General features: G+C 39.3%; 1 protein-coding gene across 1 annotated transcript in view; it reads left to right on the top strand.

Annotated features, from left to right (window-relative positions):
* Window positions 1-19,871, top strand: part of LOC120783218 (cadherin-22) — a 235,114-nt gene that overhangs the window by 170,531 nt on the left and 44,712 nt on the right. The window contains exon 4 of the mRNA XM_040116033.1: window positions 5,392-5,686. Within this exon, the coding sequence (XP_039971967.1) occupies window positions 5,392-5,686 (295 nt within the window). The remainder of the gene's footprint in view (window positions 1-5,391; window positions 5,687-19,871) is intronic.

The raw sequence follows: 19,871 nt of genomic DNA, 5'->3' as shown, positions 1-19,871 counted from the left end.
TGTGTGTGTGTGAGAGGTAGAAAGAGAGTTGGACTATGTGTGTAAGATACACATGGTTTTTTATTCCTGCAACAAAAAGAGTATAGTTCAAGGGTTTCATGTGCAGTTTCACAGTGTTCTTGTATCCGTCCAACTCTCTGATCTTTATAGATGTCTTTGGCATGGCTTTCCTTACTCTGTCTCAGCGAGAACAGTGAAAAAAGAGCTGGTACAGTCAATGTCCAAGATGCTTCTTTGTCCCTTTTTAACAATTGGCATTCAACTCGAAGCCAAATTAAGCAGATGGCCTCATCCTTTTTTGTTCACCAAAATGCCTGCATTCTTCAGAAGAATATCAGTTTGATTTATGGTGTATCTCTGATTTTGGTTGCGGCAGGTTTGGTGCACTGTTAACCACAGTATAATTCTCAGTGAGTTGTAAAATAGTGTAGTTTTTTTATTGGCTGTATTTTCTGAAGTTTTAGTGAAAAAAAGAGTTTGTTAAAATAAAATGAATAAAAGGGTGAAATGGGAGAAAATCATTGGAATATTTAATCTGTTTAATATTTTCCTGATTTAGTACAGAGTGTCTTAAGGTTATATGTGATACCCGAGTAATGTTGGGTGGCATAATTTTATTGCTGTATGTGTGTGTTTATGAATGCAAAGAAAAAGTGTGTGGCCATGGACACAGTCAATCAGACAACAGAAAAATGCACCGACTATGCCTGTTAAAGACATTCTCCGCAATGATCCAATCTATAATTAGGTCCAACTGTCACAGCATCACAAGGCTGTCATCAAAACGGAACAAAACAGTTTGAGATTGGAGGGATGGAAAAAACAGAAACTGTGGAGCTGTTGGACATGGTTTTTTAGGGAACCACATTTCCCGTTTTGGAGGACGAGAAAGCCTTTTTTTTAACTCTACTTTGTCAGCTTTTGAAATTATTTTTAAAAACTGTTTTAAATAATGATATTACCATGTTACTGTATGTCGCTCTTTTCTCCCCTACCTATGGACTTCCAATCTCTATCTCCTGTCTAATCTTCTGCAAGTGTGTATCCCATCCCGCTCCATCCAGCACCAGCACCCCCTATTTTCATTTCTCCTGTCCCTCTGCCTTTCTTCTCTTTGTGATTCCCCTCTGCTATGCTGACATTTAGTCTCCCTTCTCATCTCTGGCTCTGTTTCCCATGGTCTGTACCCTTCCTTCCCCGTAGCGGTCTCCACCTGGGTTGTTTCTGATATAGTCACCTTGTTAACACTTTGAAGCTGTTAAGATCAGAGAGCTTGACAAGTTACAGTGAAATGCGGCAGGCCTACTCCTGATTACACAGACTTAAATATAAGACAGCCAATTTGCACCTGCTTTGAAACTTTCAATTAACTAAGGATTCAGTGCACGCCACGTTCTTCTATCTCCACTGCAAATGAAAAATCCTGCTCCACAAATGTCTTGGATTCTGTTCTACTCTTAAGCTTGTCATTAGAAGCATGTGCAACTTACAGGTTTTTCGGAAGTTTTAAATTTCTAAAAGTCATTATTTCCAACACCAAATTACCTCAAACCACCCTGTCAGACATTTATTTAGATTAAGTTTGTGCTTTGACACACTTTTAATGTGAAACTTTTAGTCATTGCATCTGAGTCATATGTCATCCCCTACAGCAGGTTAGCCTAAAGTGACAGCAACTTTGTTATGACCTAGAGGTGAACCTGACAGGGCATCAACAACCTCCCTGTCCCCTGAGTCACCCTACAGTCCCCTTTTGTAAACCCCAAGGCATTTCGAACTACTATTTGCTCGTAGTGTAACTTAAGCCAGTAATTGAATCATAATATGACAATGATGACAAATTCACAAACTCTAGTAAATTCAAAAATAGGTACAGATATTTTTGGTCAATCTTATAATGATATGTTACTGCTATATTCCTATGCCATATGCACGTTCAGAGGGTTACTGGTCGCTGTAATCATCTTTCCACAATGGCCATGAAGTAGTGTCTTTATAGTAAGAAAATTCACATTGTCATTCTGTGCAAAAACGCTTTCCAAAGTTCTGCTGAACTTAATGTGACGCTTCAGCATTTTGTGCCAAATTAAGGTGGAATAGTTACTGCAACCTGTGATTCTTTCAACATACACATGGGCACATGGGTATTGTTTCGACTATTTGTACTAAACTTTCAAAAAAGCTAACTGACACCTGTTGATTCAGTGGGCTAACTTCTTTGCTGCTCCATCCATGTGGTGAATATGTTCCACACACTCACAGCCGTGGTGGCTGTGTCCTTACTGATGGAAGTTAATTATGCTGCTAGAGTGGTCTCCTGAGGTGCTACGTGCGTTTTGATCCTTTTTTATCCTCTGAAAATTGGTCACTAGTGGAATCTGTTGTTTGTGACTGAACTCAAGCTGAGCGAAGCTGCTGTTACCTGTCAGTGAGGAAACTGCTAACTTTTTATGACCACCTTTCCAAGCTGCATTTCGGAGTGTTTGATCATCAAAAGGTAGATTTTGTGTGGAGTTTATGGGGATTTTTTTGGCTCTGCCCATGCATGTTTTTGGAGTTCATACCCTTCTCTCAATATAACTCAGTAGGCCAATAAAAATCTTACACATGAAGCCCGAATACCACCCTGGTCAAGCCCAAAAGGGCAAAACAGTATATTGTACCACCATTATATCACTGTATTGATCTAATGACACAGCTGCACGATCTAAAATACAAAGAGCTCAGAAAGCTGCATCAGAGATTTGACCAGTGGAGCAGCTATGATTCTTGGTTATGCCCTATAGTAATGAAGAGTTTGTGTATTCTCCATCATCTTCTAATGTAAATTTGTTAAGGGTGCGTTTGCACTCCTGGTTATTTTTTCCTAAACAAGTGACGTCCTGGCTCTGACCTTTAGTTTGAAGAGAACAACTTAGCTAAGCGTAGTGTGTGTGTTTTTTTTAAGCTGACAACTTGAATCGCTCCAGTGAGGATAGACTGACAGACGGATGGGTATATCCAGCCTGAGGGGAGAGAAATAGCATGATCCCAGCAAAATGATGAACTCACTGTGTATGTAAGTGTGAGTGTGTGTGTGTGTGTGTGAGTGTGAGTGTGTGTGTGTGTGTGTGTGAGTGTGTGTGTGAGTGTGTCTTTGTGTGCACATGTACAGCAGGTAGGAACTTGCATGTATGGTGCCAGCATTTGTTCAATTTAATTAACGCATGATGAAAACATTTCACACACATTCTTGTCTGCAGAATGTGATTTAGAAATACAAAGAGAAGTTAAGAGAGGGGGTGTCTCAGGGAACCATATCCAGTGGTGCATGAGTATACACACTTTTATTGGATAACTCGTGGTTTGGACCAATGAAACTTCTTTTATTATAACTGAAATATTGATACCGCCAATGTATCCAGCAGTATATTTTCCTCTGACTCTCCATGTATTTGTCTTCAGGATGATTCAGAATGGTGAGAAAAGGCAAAAACAGATAGATAAAAAAGCTAGGGGAAAATGGATGAGCAAAGCAATATCAAGGCACAGGCTTGCATTATTCCATGGTTTTACGACAAATACTTAATGAAAACCCCCGCGAGGGTGATAGGAGCCTGCATTTAATTAAGCCTTAATAAAATATTAACCAGGGAGGCCAGGGCGATTTCCCCTCTCCCCTGGTCTGCTCAGTAGATTGAACCACAGTTACGCTGCATAGACAGCTCTGAATTATAATTTCAGATGGAAGGTGAATGTGTGTGTGTGTGTGTGAGAGAGAGAGAGAGAGAGAGAGAGAGAGAGAGAGAGAGAAAGGTCTAGTGCTCACTAAAGAGCCAAAGGGGAGGTTGGGATGGGGGACCGATGCTACTGCTATTGCTGCCTCTGGAATGTCTTCTAATCACATTAGGGGGGAAATATAGCTCTGATTTATAAGGGCTCTTTTAAGTTCACTTTTCAGCCCTGGCACCTCTATGTCTCTAGCTTTACAATCTTTGAAATGACTTTGATCTTCTAATTTGAGCGTCACATCCTGTGAAGGGCACAATGTGCAGAAAAGGTGTAAATCATCACTAGAACTGTGGTGTCTTTTTTTTTTTTTTCACGACAACGGTGATGGCAGGTCTATAGGTAGCTCAGAGAAGGGCTTAAGATGCAATTGCTATTGGGGAATAAGATAAGGGAATGGGTGGAAGAAATGTACCAATTTCTTTTGGTCACGGCTGATGACTAATGTCATTTTCTGACAACTATCAATTACTCAAACTATCAGTATTCACAGTGGTTGAAACTAAATAGAAACCTCCATACAAAATGTGTGACAAATAATCTCAACCCGCAGGTCTACGTACTAGTCATTGGTGAATGGAGCTGTCTCAGGAGTCATCATTTGACCTAAGTGTGGATATTGGTCATGTGATAACAATTAGTTGTATTTAACGGAAAGATCATAACCTCTTTCTCAGTTCAATGATAGCCTTTGGTATCAGATGTGAATGGAGTCCTTTATCTTTCCCAGGCGTCCTCTGACTCCTAAGCGATTATGTGGTCTGCACATTTAAAGTCCCATCTTTTGGTCAGTGCTTCTTGGCCTGCCTTTAAACATACTCACACTATAGACCCTGTTGGCCCAAATATAAGACAATCTTGAACATACACTAGTTCTGGTAGGAAAGTTTCTCCAAAAGATACTTTTCAAAGACAGGATCGTCTTCATCAATGTTTCTCTTGTAAAATGTGAAACATGAAATACTCACATGAAAGAAAAATGTAAATCCCATATTTGTTATTGCACATTGTCCTGTCAGGCGCTTGAGGCAATCAGGATGATTTTCTCTGGCAGTCAGCATTTTTTGAAAGGCTTTATGTGACTTCTTATTGTGACTTCTTGTGACAGCAGTAATTCTTGGCAAGTAATTCCTGACAGATGGTTCGGTCCCAGGTCACTTACTTCAGTAAAGACGTTGTAATGCTTTCGACTTGTTTTCACTCATCAGAAATTATTTTCCTCCATGGCTGCAAAATATGCTACACAAGCCATCAGAAACCCCTGTAGATTAAACTGGACACTTTTTGGACTGTCTAACACTATAAACAAACTAGCCTAGCAGTATTAAGACTAGAAACAACCCAAATTGCAAGATTCTCTGGAGGAACTGATGTCACACTCGTACTTTTTCCATTCAAAAAGAATATCTGATGTTGTAAATATGTAAATGTCTTGTCTGTGAATATAATATGACCCCCAATTTTTCTAATGTAATATCTAGAGAAAAATCTAGTTTTACACTAGGTCCGAGATGGTGGTGCTTTTTATTCAATTTTATCACATTAGGTACTGTTAAAGCATTGTCTCAAAACAAAAACTTTTATTCATTTATTCAACTGTATTCACTCTGTTTCAAATTTCAGATCCATACAGACTCAGACGAAGGTGAGGGCAACATCAAATACACTATATCTGGAGAAGGGGCAGGCTCCATCTTTATCATCGATGAGCTAACAGGGGACATCCATGCCACAGAGAGACTAGACCGTGAGGAGAAGGCTTTTTACACACTTCGGGCTCAAGCTCGGGACCGGCTCTCCAATGATCCTCTGGAACCAGAGTCAGAGTTTGTCATCAAGGTCCAGGACATAAACGACAGTGAGCCCAAGTTCTTGGAGGGTCCCTATATCGGCAGTGTGGCAGAGCTGTCGCCCATAGGTAAGGCAAGAAACACGCAGTGCGATCAGACAGGCACCATCTGGATAGCTGTTTAAAACTTTGAGCTCAGGATGGCCCAAAGCTGCATAAACTGTACAAAATTACTTGTTATATTACAGCTATTTCCATGATGCAGAAATAGAGTCTATAATATAATGCTGTGTCCTGGGCTCAGGGGGAAAGTAGAAAGTGCCAAAAAGCACAATAAGCTAAAATTGTCCTCCATAGTGGAGATGGAAATAGGAAAAGCAGACAGGAGATGCTAGATGAAAATAAATATGGAGTAAGTGAATTCACTGTGGATAAGATGGAAGTAGAATGGTGACGTGGACATTTGAGGAGGATCCCCACATGGACTGTTTCAGAGCTAATTGCCATTTGTAACAATGAGATGGAAAATGAAGAAGAAGGTTCAGGCATATTAAGAAAGAAGACGTAGACGAATTGAATTTCTCCCAGATGAGCTTTGTGGCTATGTTCTGACAGTTATGAGGCAAATGATAAAGGTGGGGATAAGGGGGAAAGATGAGCAGAGGAGAGGCACTTCAGAAGAGTAGATGATGGCGAAGAGTACACCACATTTTGACACAGGCTTTTGACATTGAAACCACATTGTTTCTTATCTTGACACACATGGTTTTGTTGTGAGCAACAGTATTAGCACCCCCCCATGGCTACTTAAAATTCTCAGTGAAATGGAAAAGACAGGTGAATGAGGGTTCCAGGGGCTTCATTAGCATGGTTTTAATGTCAAAGACGCAGCCGGTGTTTAAGAAACAAAATTCTGTGTAGCTGCCAAGGGATATCACAATACCATGTGTGCTCAGGCTGTTGAGTGTGATACCGGTATGTGCATTTGTGGGTCTCTATGCATATGCAGTAGAGGTGGGGGTGCTTCTTGTTTGAGTGATTCCAGAAGTGGTGAAAAATGGAATAGCGCTTCCCTGTTCAAGCCTGATTAGAATTAATTCCTGCTTCCTCAGCCTTATCCAAACCGTGGGCATCTCTGCCTACAGTGCTCTCTAAAACCGAATGGGGTTGTGTGTACATGTGTGTGAGAGAGAATGACAGAGAGAGGCAGAGAGAGAGTGAGTGACGGACAGAGCAAATGAAAGGTAGCAAAAACAGGAGAGATAAAGAGAATAGAAATAATGCAAAGGTGAGTTTTAGAAAAAGATGCAAAACCTTGGGAGGCAAGAGAGCTATCAGCTCCTCAAGAAAGAAAGAGATGGAGTCATAGAGACCACACTTAGTTAATGTCAGTTAATGTAATCTAAGTGATCAAGACCCTTCTACATTGTCTGCGCCCCCCCTGTTCCACCCTGTCTCACCTCAGTCACATTACGCACCAAATGAGTGTGCAGTTCATGTTTTAAACATTGTTGTGGAACACAAGCCCTAATGAGGTAACAGTGTGGTAACAGAATGCTTAGTCGAGCATTCTCCTGCCCTCTCCCTGTTGCTTTCCGCTGTTCTCCTGTTGAACATCAGCTAAGGCAAGCATTATTTTTTTGGCATGTCAGTGGTAAGGTCACAGCTACAATGACAAAAACCGAAGGGAGCGAAAAGAAAAAACAAGAAAAAAAAGGTGCTGGACAGACCAGTTTGACTGCCACGTCTCTCACCAGGTCATGGGTTTTTGTTGCTCATTGCTCTCCTGCCACTTGTGTGAAGTATAGCTCAAATAGGTAGAGAATATCTCCTGTCTTCAAGTTGAATTGGTTATCAAAGGATAAGGCTTGCCATATTCTATGTTTTTCTTATTGTCAACAAATCCCAAACATACAAGAATTTACCCTACTAAAAGACAGGCCTTTTCCAAGGAGTACCTGTGTAACCAAAGCACAGGGTTGTTCCTCTTTTCTGTAGACATCTGTTGTTGTCAACAAACTATTATAAACACATCAATAAGATCTTCGATTTCAAGTAGAAACTTCGATCTCAGCTCTATTATAAAGGCAGAGAAAAAAACCCAGTGGTATTAATAAGTAGGCAGGTTTTGTTTGGTTACTGATCGAGTACAAATAATGCCAACTGAATATCAGTTTCAAACCCTCTCAAGTCCCAGAGAGCTCTCCATCGAGTGTATGCCTCTCCGAAGTTCACTCTTGTTTTACCTCAGTTGCTATCATGCTCCCTCTTCGTCTTCCTCGCCTCCTCCAAAAAAGGGGCTGTTTTTCTTTTGCTGGGTGGAGCATCCACAGTTACTCTGGTTGTTCCACCATCCGCCATTTCCGCTACTTGGGAAAGCTGCCAATAGCTGCTGAGGAAAATAAAAGCGCTACCCTCTTCTTGTTTTGGTTGCCCAATGGCAGATCCACTTCCTTTGGGCCATAAATCGCGCCTTCATCTACCCAGGAGACTTCGTAGCTGTTAGCAGACAGAATTGCATAGTGCAAGCGAGGCTTATAGGGAACCAATCTAAACACAGATGTTGGCATTATTCTATAGCCATTACATTGTGCAATCAACATTTAATTCATAATGATATGTTGTTATCCATTACCACTTTAAGATAAAATATTTCTTAAAGGGTTTAATATTTAGTTTGTTAATTTGTTTGTACGTCCCTAGCTGTCTCAACCAGATCCACAATTTGTTTTAATTTGTTCCAGCTGTGACTAAGTCCTCTATTTCTCCTGTACATCGTAGTGTTCATTAACGCCACAAAAATGATGGAAATTATATACAGATATGCCACAACATTAAAACCAGTTACTGGTTTTAATGTTGTGGCTGATGTGTATGTAATCATGCTGACATCTTTACCAGTGTGTATTTAATTTTGTCACTTTTCCTTTCTGAATGCACCATATACTCAAAACCTGGTTAGAATCAGTACTTTTTATGTAATTTGGACACAGCTCCTGTGAACCCTCTAAACCAGGGTTTCATTTTATGCTTTGATGGAGGCAGGTTGCAAGCATTAGCCACACCAGTGATATGCTCACTGTGCTGTTTTACGGCCAACCATACAGCGAACTGCCTTGGAAAACGTGAGGCCATAATAGTAAGAAAGTAATCAGTCGTCCGCTGCCTGAGGCATAATTGTCTTTACTTACCAGTCTTGTCATGTCTCCCAGTGCATGTCTTTGTCATAGGTCTACAGCCAAAACCTCTATGTCTCCCTTCTTTTTGCAGAGACCTCCTGTCTGTCTGTTTGTCTGTCTGCCTTCTTGGCATCTGCAGCCAAAAATAACACTTGTGTAAGTCTGTTTTTCAGGATGGGTTAACTCTGAAAAGGAGAAGAACAAATAAAACAGGAGCTGTAAAGATGAAGCGTAAGGGCTTGACCTCATATTTGTCCTGTGGAAAGTGTGGGGTAAAGAGCTTCAATAATAAATGATAGTTTACTGACTCACTTATCAACACCAAAAGGAAGATGTTTTGTTTTTGTTTTTTTCGAGCGAAAAAAAATAAATAAACCCAATGGTTTGAAAAATGAGCTGATGCTTGGGTCAAACATTTAATTAATTTAATTCTTAATTAATTTTATTTAATTACCTTTCTTGAGTTTGGTGTGTAACTACTATAGTTTTGAAAACTTTTTCAGCATATTGTACATTGTTAAGAGTCAGTGATTAGCAATGTTGCCACACAGCAAAAAGGCCCAGGGTTCAAACTTGTGCAAGGCCAACTGGGGATTTAGTTTGCATGTTCTCTCAGTTGCCACTGTGGGTTGGACTGGCCACCTGTCCTGTTGTTTCCCTGCCCCACTCCCAGCGTAAGCATAATCAGCAGGTTTAGGAAATTGATACATAAGTCTGTTGTCTCGTCAAAGAAACACATTTATTTCTGTGAGAAGATGCATAAGTTCTACTTCTAAGTGGTGCATTGAAGCAATGAATCCTCCATCTGCCTTTTGTTTACCTTTCTCCCACTGGTGATGCTAAACACTTATACAGCAGAACAGTGAATTCATCATTCCCACATCATTTTTCCCATGCACAAATATCAGTAATCTTGAACAGTAATCTTTCAAAACTGAATTCAAACAGTTATTGCTCATACACTTGCCCTTCTCAAAATATTCAACCTCATTCTGAAGCCATGCTGCAGAGTGTCACTCGATGAAACATTCCTCACTTTTATAGTAATGGAGGCCCACAATACCCAACATTTTGTACATAAAACAAAAGATATTATGTTTTCCACCACGACATAATAGAGATTCTGAGATGGCTTGAAGAATGTGTTGGACTTAATATCTGACCTGTTCAAACTCAACAAGCTTTGCTATGTCTGCATTTCTATGAGTTGACTCAAACTTTTTTCTCACACTATTGTCGAAGTTAACTGCACTGTAAAAATTGTATGCGCATGCATTGAATGTATAAGTTTGTGTAAAAAAATACTGCAGCTCTAGCTGTTTTTTATGAACAGTTTTAATTTATTACGTGTTTGAGTACATTTTTCAGGCTTAAAGGAGATAATAATGCATTGTATTCTGAAACCAAAAACTGTGCATTATAGGTCTATTTGATTAATGGATGCTCCCTTACAATCCAACAGGTTATCTTTCTCTTAATGGCTCGTCATCATCCTCTGTATTTTCAGAATAAAAATGGAACCATCATTAATGTAAATCACCTGCAATGTTAAAAGCTAATGTTGCCTCGTGTCCATTTGCCAGGTAAAGTTAGAGGTACAGGTCTATCCATTTAAAAAAACCCATCCTTCCATTATACAAAACCTCTAATTCATCTTTGGTAAAAGCCATGTGTCATCCTAAAAGTCCCAGTAACATTCATTGAGACCACTTACATAATGTGTTAACACGTAAAGAATTAGATAACCTCAAATGCTAGAAGGTATTTTTATTCTTAATAACATAACATAAAAGGTAAATGTAGGCATGAAATAATGTTTGGACAATCACAATGATATATGTGATATATATTTTTAAGAGAATAGTTTGACAATTTGGGAGAATGTGGATGCACTTTTTTGCAGAAAAGATCAATACACATGCACATTATGGAGCTTGGAACCACATGTATGTAGCTAGAACCAGCAGCCAGGGAGCTCAGCTTAGCGTAGGAGTGAAAATAGGTGGAAGCAGCTAGCCGGGCTCTGTCAGAAAAAAAAAAACCCTACCAGCACCTCCAAGCTCACTAAATAACATATTATATCTCATTTGTTAACTTTCAGACAGAGCCAGGCTAGCTGTTTCCCTTTGCTTCCAGTCTTATTGCTAAGATCAGCTAACTGCCTGCCGACTCTAGCTTTATATTTAGGGTACAGACCAGAGAATGGTGCTGATCATCTCATCTTACTATCTCCTAGAAAAAAATATGTGTATTTCTGAAAATTATTAAGTAAACAGTTAAACATTTAAGAACAGACTCACAGTAGAGGTTATAAATTTGATTAGATAAATTAGGGTGTTGCTGTCAGAAGAACCACTGTACAGATTTTGAATATGTTGGAATGTGTGCAAACAAGTGTTCATGTAGGTACTTGCATCATTATACTTACGCATAGGAAAGTTATGAACAAGGTTGTGAAGGTTCTATGAGTCATTTAATGGCAAAGTATGTATAGATGGAGAATATGTCATTGGATAAGTGAAGTATGCCCTGATGGATCTCAGCCTGATGGTTTCTTGTAATGACAAGGAAGGGTTTTATAGAAAGAGCAACTTTTCAACTACATAAAAGCGGATTTTACCTTGAGTGCTAGGTGTTGTGAATAAGTTATATGTCTGTGCTATTACTCTCAGCAAAAGATAATGATTAATAGATGGCAAGGCTTCAGGAGAAGCATGATTGTGTCTGCATTCACACTGACAGAGAGTCTAAGTAGAATTCTGTTTTATGTTCACAGTAAGCCTGTTAAAAAGCAGAGCCCCCATAGTCAAGGAATTTTTGTAGTAATCAGCGGGTAAATCATCACGTCCTGGCTTTGTGATGGAAGGCAAATTGTTATGTGCAGCTGAGAATTCAAGTGTTGGTATGTTGGCTTGTTCTTCAGTGAGATGCAGCAGGTGGATTGAGCTGATGTCTTCTTTATTTGAGTTGTGTTTTGTTCAATATAAAAATTGGTGTAAAACCTTTGAAAATCATTACTTATTTTCTAGGGAGACTGTGTGGGTTTTCCTGCTGATTTTTTTTTTCTTTGGTTTGCTGATTTAACTGAAATCACTGATATGTTTCTTTTTTTAATTCAATTTAATTTTTCATGTATTTTTCAGAATTGTTGCTGTTTCAGATTTTCAGATCTGATCTGTTAGGTCCATTAGGAATTGCGGTTTTATTTGTCATGCAGTTGAAGGTTGTTTTGTTTGTTTCTTAGTTTATTCTGGATTTTCTCTGCTGCATTACCTCCACTGATGTTTTTTCTAATTATTTAGTTTTATATTCCAAATTAGCTTTTTGTTCCTTGTGTTCCTTTGTTTATCAAATATTGGATTATTTTTCCTCTTAGTTCTGCTTTTCCCAAAGTAATATTGGGCTTGAATTTTTAATTGCAGCAAGGCTTACAGACGCGTGAGAAGTAATTGAGACAGGTGAAATTTGTCTTGAAAATGGTGCTCTCAAGATTGCCAAACCCACTTTGCTGAAGATAATAAAATATTTGTATAATGAAAATAATATTTATAATGACTGTCTTGTTACCTTAGAGACAAATGGATCAGTATATTTTAAGGTTCAGTGTGCATATTTATTTAAAGAAGGGTAATGAACATCTCTATGGAGGCACTACGTTAAATAACTGTGACTGTGGAATGAAACAGAGATGGGAAAGTATTTCTTTCTGATGTTTGAGCTCCCTCAGGCAGTGTGTCTCATAGCACTAATAGATGTTAGCAATAACTTGGGCACTGAATTTACCTTTCTATATCAACAACAGCTTTTCCATTGTGCTTATAAGTTAATAACAGGTGACTTATGTAGGATGAAATATTGGGCTGACGTATATGTTTTGGAAAGACTCATCATTTATATCTGATTTGGAGCCTTCTCTTTTCCCTTTGGTTTTTCCCAACCATAGTCATTGTTTAAATATTTATGTAGCTTTGAGCTAGGCTTCTAAAGTTTTAAAAACCCAGACGCTAAAGTAATGTCAAACTGGTATGCTGCCAGTTTTCGACAACACTACATCATCATATGGTTTGGCATCTTGTGCAGTTAAGCATTGGATAGATTGAGCTTTTAGACACAATATCTAGCACACATACTGCGAAGACATAATTGGCAGTGGCACAGTGGTACCCCAAGGTAATGCTTATGCTGCACACGCCCAGCTAATATTGAAGTAATAAAGACAGGCCTTTTCCAATTTGAAATCAGTATTAGACCGTGTTACAACATGCATACTAAGACATCCGTCACTCGTTTTTTTCACTCATTATGCGAATTGACTGACAAAGTAGCACAGTTTGTTGGGTTTGAAACCATTTAGTCACTGAGGCAGACATCCTTTCCTACCCCTCAAAGGTCGGGTGACAGCGGAGGGGCAGCTCTTGGTGGCGGAATCACAACAGGGTGAAAAGTTTCCACGGAGCTAATCCTGTGATTGATGTGGTTCCCTTAGAGAGGACCTCGGGACCTCTGAGTGGCAGAGATGTGGCGTGACACGACGTATGTGCCGTAGCCTCTAAACCTCAGGTAACACTGACTGACAAGTAACCGTGTCCAAAGAACAATGGGACGGCATATAAAAATCTGATAATGGACATTAAGCTGACCGCTATCCTCAGCTCTTATCCTCTGATCACACAAGCTGATGTAGTGTAGAATTAGCAAACACAAAGAACAACAGACAGAGTTCAAAAGAGCACAATAGTTGCCTCAGACTGACATTTATCCTCTATCAAAGACACAATATAATCTAATCTAATATATAAAGCCGGGTTGGAGAAATTGACAGACAACAAAGGCCAACAACAGATGTTCTGCATTTTTGTTTACTAAACACATGTCAGTGCCTGATGCTTTCTTGCTTTTTTCTATACCTCAAAGCACGTTACCTCTGTAAATGCCACAACACTCTGTGCATTTTTAAAGATCATTTTAATGTTACTTTGTTGTTGTTGGTGTTGGTGTTGTTATCGTTGTTGTTGTTGTTGTTGTTGTTTACCAAGTGTTTATTTTAATGGAAACTGTGTCGATTTCAGGTATCAAACACGCTTAGTTTCAGGATACCGTGACTACCAAACAGTTCCTAAATAATAATATATGCTGTGGAGTAGCATTAGGGGCAGATGTACTGCTACAAAAGATAACTAGTAGAGCGGTGCTCCATGAAATACCTGAAGTGAGGTATAGAGTATGACGAGTGTTTTCTTGAAGCTCACTGCATACAAAATATAACATTGATGTTAGACCTGCACATAAAATGCACAAACTAACTGGCATTTGTAGAGTGTTTGTAGTAACTTAAACAGAGACTAGCACTAGTCAGAATAAAACAATTCCAAAAAAGCCCTTGTCAATAATGGCTTAAGAATTAATTTTTGTCAATTGACCAATATTTTTCAAAGTTTTTTGTGACACCCAAAAGGAGTTTTTCTATTGCTGTTTTGGCAAGTAACCTGCACACACACAGAAAATCATAGCTTAAAACCGAGAACTAAGAGGCCTTTTACAGGAATTAATTTATAATGCAACAAAAGGAAACCATTTACTGTAGGTAGGCGTAAGTTGTTCAAAACAAGAAACACATCTTATTTTGTCTTCTTTTGATCTCTCTCTCACACACACACACACACACACACACACACACACACACACACACACACACACACACACACACACACATACACTCACAGCACGAGAGATAAATCCCCCACTCCTTTTGTGTGTAATGTGAGAACTCCACAAGGGGATTAAAGTAATAATCACCCTTCCTGATGCTTTGGTCCAGAGAGGTTGCCCAGGAGGCTGCGAATTGCTGCAGTCACCATTAGGACCACCGGGGCCTGTCATACTAACAGTAGATGAGACATTTGGAGCAGCAAGATCACAGGAGAGAGCAATGCAACAAGGCAGGAGCAACTTACAATCAATATTCTCTGCCAACCACCTTTATGTATATGACCAGTAACATTCACCATTATGCGCTCGACCACTGTGCTTGACATAATTGATTCTGGCTGATCTGTGTGTGTGGTCCTGTGTATGAATCAGTGTTTATATGGTAGAGGGGGGAATCGAGAGAGAGAGAGAGAATGTGTGATTCAGTGTGTGAAGAGGCATGGAAGATGCATATGACAACAGCAGCAAGATGAAGTCACAATTGTGAAATTGATTAAGGGTCTCATTTTGTCATTATTGTAGAATCACAATCAAGCAGAGAAGCATTGACATTGTCTTTAGTTTCCTGTACCTTATGTATTTTGGCATTGTGCAAGAAATACAGGGTCTAAAACAGCAATGTTGATACTGGGCCTACAGAATTGGGAGGATATTCAAATCTAATAATTTATCTATGAATGTGGTTGGATATATTTGAAGGAATTTTTTTTAACATTATATAAAGATTTCTGTACCTTAATGTTTGCTTTTCTAGATTGAGAGTTGACAACTTTTTGCAATTATTTGTCCAGAGACAAATGCTTGAAAGTAATGAGATGCTGAGATTTAAAGTTGACGTGCCACACTGGCCCACAGTACTATCTCTACAAAACAAATAATGAACTGATCTATTAAAAAACACAAGTTCAAAGGCTAACAAAGATTAGATTTAGAATCTCTGTCAGGAGAGATGAAAAATATCCCTAAATCCTTGTAGAGATCTAGAAGAGGATCAATGTAAGCAGCCCATTGGCTTTTATAACATGGCATATTTTTCTTCCCTTAATACTTCCTTCTCTCTCTCGGCCTCCTTTCTCTCCCTCTCTCGCCACCTCTCTCTCCTGGGGCATTTATGTGGATGAGAAAAGAATGAATCACAGTAGAAGTAGTGAAGAAATAACTTTTCATGTGAAAACACCTCAGCTTTTATGGCTTTACTAAATGATCCATAATGCAGGCGGGGAGCACTCAGTCCTGCAGATTAAGGCGGGTCGGAGTGGGAAAGGGGCTCATTGCTGCAGCCGTTAGACCCCTCCACTGAAGTTAGCACCAGTACGGCACCAGCTGAGATACGCACAAATCTCTTTTACGAGGCTGCCTCTTAAATAGCTGTCAGTCTAGTGTCTCACACGTGGCACACTCCTCCAGCTCCCCTCACAGTAATTGAACCATCTCTCCCAGAGTGCTGAAATGGTGTGGGAAGCCATTTCGACAGCCTATGTTGATACCATTAAACCAAACTCATGCATAAATCTAACTATATAGCCATCGTCACCTACCCTCCGCTGACTCCTCCACACCCCAAAAACATCCGTCCTCCTTAGTCCATTTCACCAGAGATGGTCCCAGGGTTAGTATTCACCTGAGTTTGTTTATATTATCTTTCAAGGAATATTGTGCACTGCTTATATACCATTTGCAACACAGACTGTATTACTATATTATTATTTTGGAATGTTGCTTCCTTCATTGTTCTTCCAATCATGACAATGTTATAGCACTGTCAGAAGTACCATGTGAAACAGCCTAATAAGTAGAAAAGAATCATTTCTATGCTACATTTTACAGTTAGACTAACTATTGCAGCCATTTTAATAATAATAATAATCATATTTTTCCGTTATAATAATTACTATAACAGCCAACTTATTTACTTAATTAGCCATCAATCTTGTGTACAGGGTGGGATTTTTAAGTTCCGTAAATAAAAAGAGGAGTTATCATATTATAACAATAGAATTATAACTATTAAATAAAGGTGCAAAATAATGTATAATAAACAGCTGCCATTCAACCCCAATTATGCAACAGGCAGTTTGCTCTGCTAGAGGATTTGCAAAGAGTAAAAAGGCAATATCCTCATTATCGTTACACAGCAATGAGATGGTGTAACCCTGTCCAGTCCTCCATGGTGAAGCAAGTCACTGGGGGAAACATTGCTAAACAGAGTTGCTCTCATGTATCCTCTAATGAAGGCCAGGGAAAACGTAAAATTATAATTTGCTGCCGCATCATCATCATCTAGTTATTTTACTGAAAGTCAGTTGTGTTACATTCAAAAGTCAGAATTTGAAAATTAGCATGATGCTGATTTTCCTATTTTAATACTGTTTTAATGGTGAGACCCACAATGTAAATATCTGCAGGCTGCATATATTAGTTTCATCCTAAGTAGAGGCACTGAAACGATGAGTAAGTGATGTGACTAAAATTTTATTTGTTAAAAAAGTGTCAAAACTTGACTCAGACTACTGGCAAAATTAAGGTCACACACGTTTACAGAACAAGTTAACACCAAGCTGAAAAGTATTGTTTCACTCATCTCTTCCAGTCGACGGTTGCGCTTTTGACCTTGCCCAATTTCTGGCTGGGTATGGTCAGAAATGTATCAGCTCTGTTGCACTTGTAAGAAAACGTATTATTAGATTGTGCTATATTAAGTACACCCTTTTATACACCTGTGCAGCAAGGTGGAAACATTAACCATTGGGTGTCAGAAAAATAATTTCTTTCTAAGTGGAAAAAAAAAACCTGCAGCAATAATGATATGTATTTAAGTATGTCATCCAATTTCATTTGTCCTGTTATCGCATGGATATGTAAAGAATATGATGCTGAAAGTTTTGTTGTATAACCAAACCAAACAAATTCAGCCCAAACAAATGTGTCCATGAGAGGGTATTGAGAGACAAACCTGTATATTTTGGTCATTAAAAATATTTTTGCAACAGTACACGCTGCCTCGTCTGAGAGCAACTTGCGTTTCAGGTTTTAGTTGGTGAGAGAAAAACAACTCTAGATAATGAATATCTGGTGCTTCTCTCCATTAGACATACTTCTCCTATTACTGCTATATGCGTTACATTCCAATCTGCAAAAGTCAATAATTTTTATTGAATTCCCACAAGTCCGTCAACACTAGAATCTGCTTAAGTGAGACGCCAAACACACCAACCGATAATGTAAGTAATGACTTCTCCCACTGAAAACACTGATGGAAGCCAGAGCTTTAATAAGAACCTAAGTGCCAAAGTCACGGCTTCACTTCTCTTTTTAATATAAACACAATAAAGAAGCATTTGCATTTATATAGTTCTTCCAAGCCACCTGACGTTGCTGCCAGCCAGTACCCAGAAACAGCTGAGCGTCAAACTGATTGTTACCTGGGGAAAATTAAGATAAGGGAGTAATCCCATGGACAAAAATGGCTTTGTTGAACCCACAGCAGTAGAGCCAACCAGGTAGGCAGAATTAACGAACCCCTGCCCGTTTCCAGTAATGAAAATCCCTAGTCTCTATACAGCCTTATGCTTTTAATACAATAAGAATGATATCTCACTCCTCTCCCAACTGGGATGGAGCACATCTTGATCTTCTAAGAATCCGGCGGGTGTGTACTTTTGCATATTTGGATGAGTTAATGAGTGTATATGAATTAAAAGCTCATTCCATCCTAGTTAATATGCAGTGCTTTGAATCCACCAAGAGCTGCAATACATCAGGATTTAACTGAGAACCCCACAAAGTTGTTGGCAGTACCAGAATTCATGATTTGTTGTTGTTGCATACATTGCAGAAACACTGGTCCATCCATTTGTCCATCCGTTTTTGTGTGTCCGGATTTATCGCTTTTCACACCAGTTGTTTCTTTGGATAATTTACCTTTGAGCTAATTTGTCGCATTGCCATGTAGTTCAGAATGGCTGCAGAATAGCACCCTCATTTGTTTCAGTGGTATCATAGACCAGGTAGAGTGCTGCATCATATGCTACCTATATGTTAGCATGCAAACAGACCAGCTACATACATGGAGAACAAAAGAGTGCTATAGGTGACAGAAACAGGGTAGAGATCTGATTTTAATGGCCAGGTGACTTTAATGATAATCCACTGGCCTCTCTGTCCCTCTGTCCCCCTTAGGAGCTCTGTTGGATGACAGGAAACAAACAGTGCTCTGACACTTCCCACTAATTAGCATCATTAGCATACAGCCATTATGTGGCTGGACAGTAGCATGACAGGGCTCTGAGAAAGGCTACAGCGGTGACCTTTTGGTGAACAACACCAGCTGTCAGTAATTACCCATAGCATTGGCCAGAGGGGTGAAGACAAGGACTGCCTCCTTGTCCTTGAGGGCCTATGTTGCCCAGGAATGTGCCCCTTTTTATCTTCTTTTGCCTTTAAGTGAAATTATTTATAGAAAGAAACTAAATGTGGTCACATGCTCAAAGGCAAGTATGCTGTTGTTTCTTAACCTAAAAATGAAGAACCTTACTTTTTATAGTCTTCAGGCAAAGCTTTAACTAAAATGTGTGACTAAATGGAGAGATGCGCCTCCGTATTTGCTGCCAGAGGCTTGTGTATGCACACTTTTGACAAATATACTACACAAAGTGGGAAATAATGACTTAAACACTTGCCCCACAAATCCCAATTTTAAGCTTTCATGTGGAAATGACTCCATTCTCTGCATAAGTGCCAGTAATCGCGAGTAATTGTTTGCTGTAGATTTCTTGAGCTTCCAATAGACTTCGAGGATACAATGTTGACTCTATGTCTGCATGTTCCCTTTCATCTCAGAGCACAACTTCTGTGCCAATGAGAGGCAAAACAACCCTGAGCGTTGGTATAGTGAAAAGGTAATTTGAAACATCAAAAAAAGAAATGTTTTTAAAATTCTGTGCATAGAGATGAAATAGTAACCTGGTGCAGTGATACCCAAATGCATTAACCTCCCTCTTCCATGTATAATCACAGACCAAGTACGCATGAACGCACACACAGGTGTGTGCACAGAATCACAACTAGATTATTGTTACTATACTTGTGAATCCCGTTTACTGATGTGACGCATTACCAAGCTCAAAACCTTAACCATCACAGCTATGTACCTCACCCCACCCCTTACGCTAACCTTACCCTAAACTGCATTTTCATTTAAACCATAACAAAAAAGGTGTAGCCCTCAAACAGCTCTGTCGCCAAGACTGGAGACAGGCCGGTATGTCCTACTTTTGTGCAGATGCCTTCATTCTCAACGTCTTAAACTCACACTGGTCGAAGATATAAGATCCAGAGTTTTACACACTTGCACACACACTCACAAAAAAACCAAGTAAATCAACACATTTACCCTTCCTTTTACAGTATATACTAACTTTTCCTCT

This window comes from Xiphias gladius, chromosome 21 (assembly GCF_016859285.1).
Source record: "Xiphias gladius isolate SHS-SW01 ecotype Sanya breed wild chromosome 21, ASM1685928v1, whole genome shotgun sequence".
In the NCBI taxonomy this organism is placed as follows: Eukaryota; Metazoa; Chordata; class Actinopteri; order Istiophoriformes; family Xiphiidae; genus Xiphias; species Xiphias gladius.
This window is presented reverse-complemented; position numbering and strand designations above follow the sequence as displayed.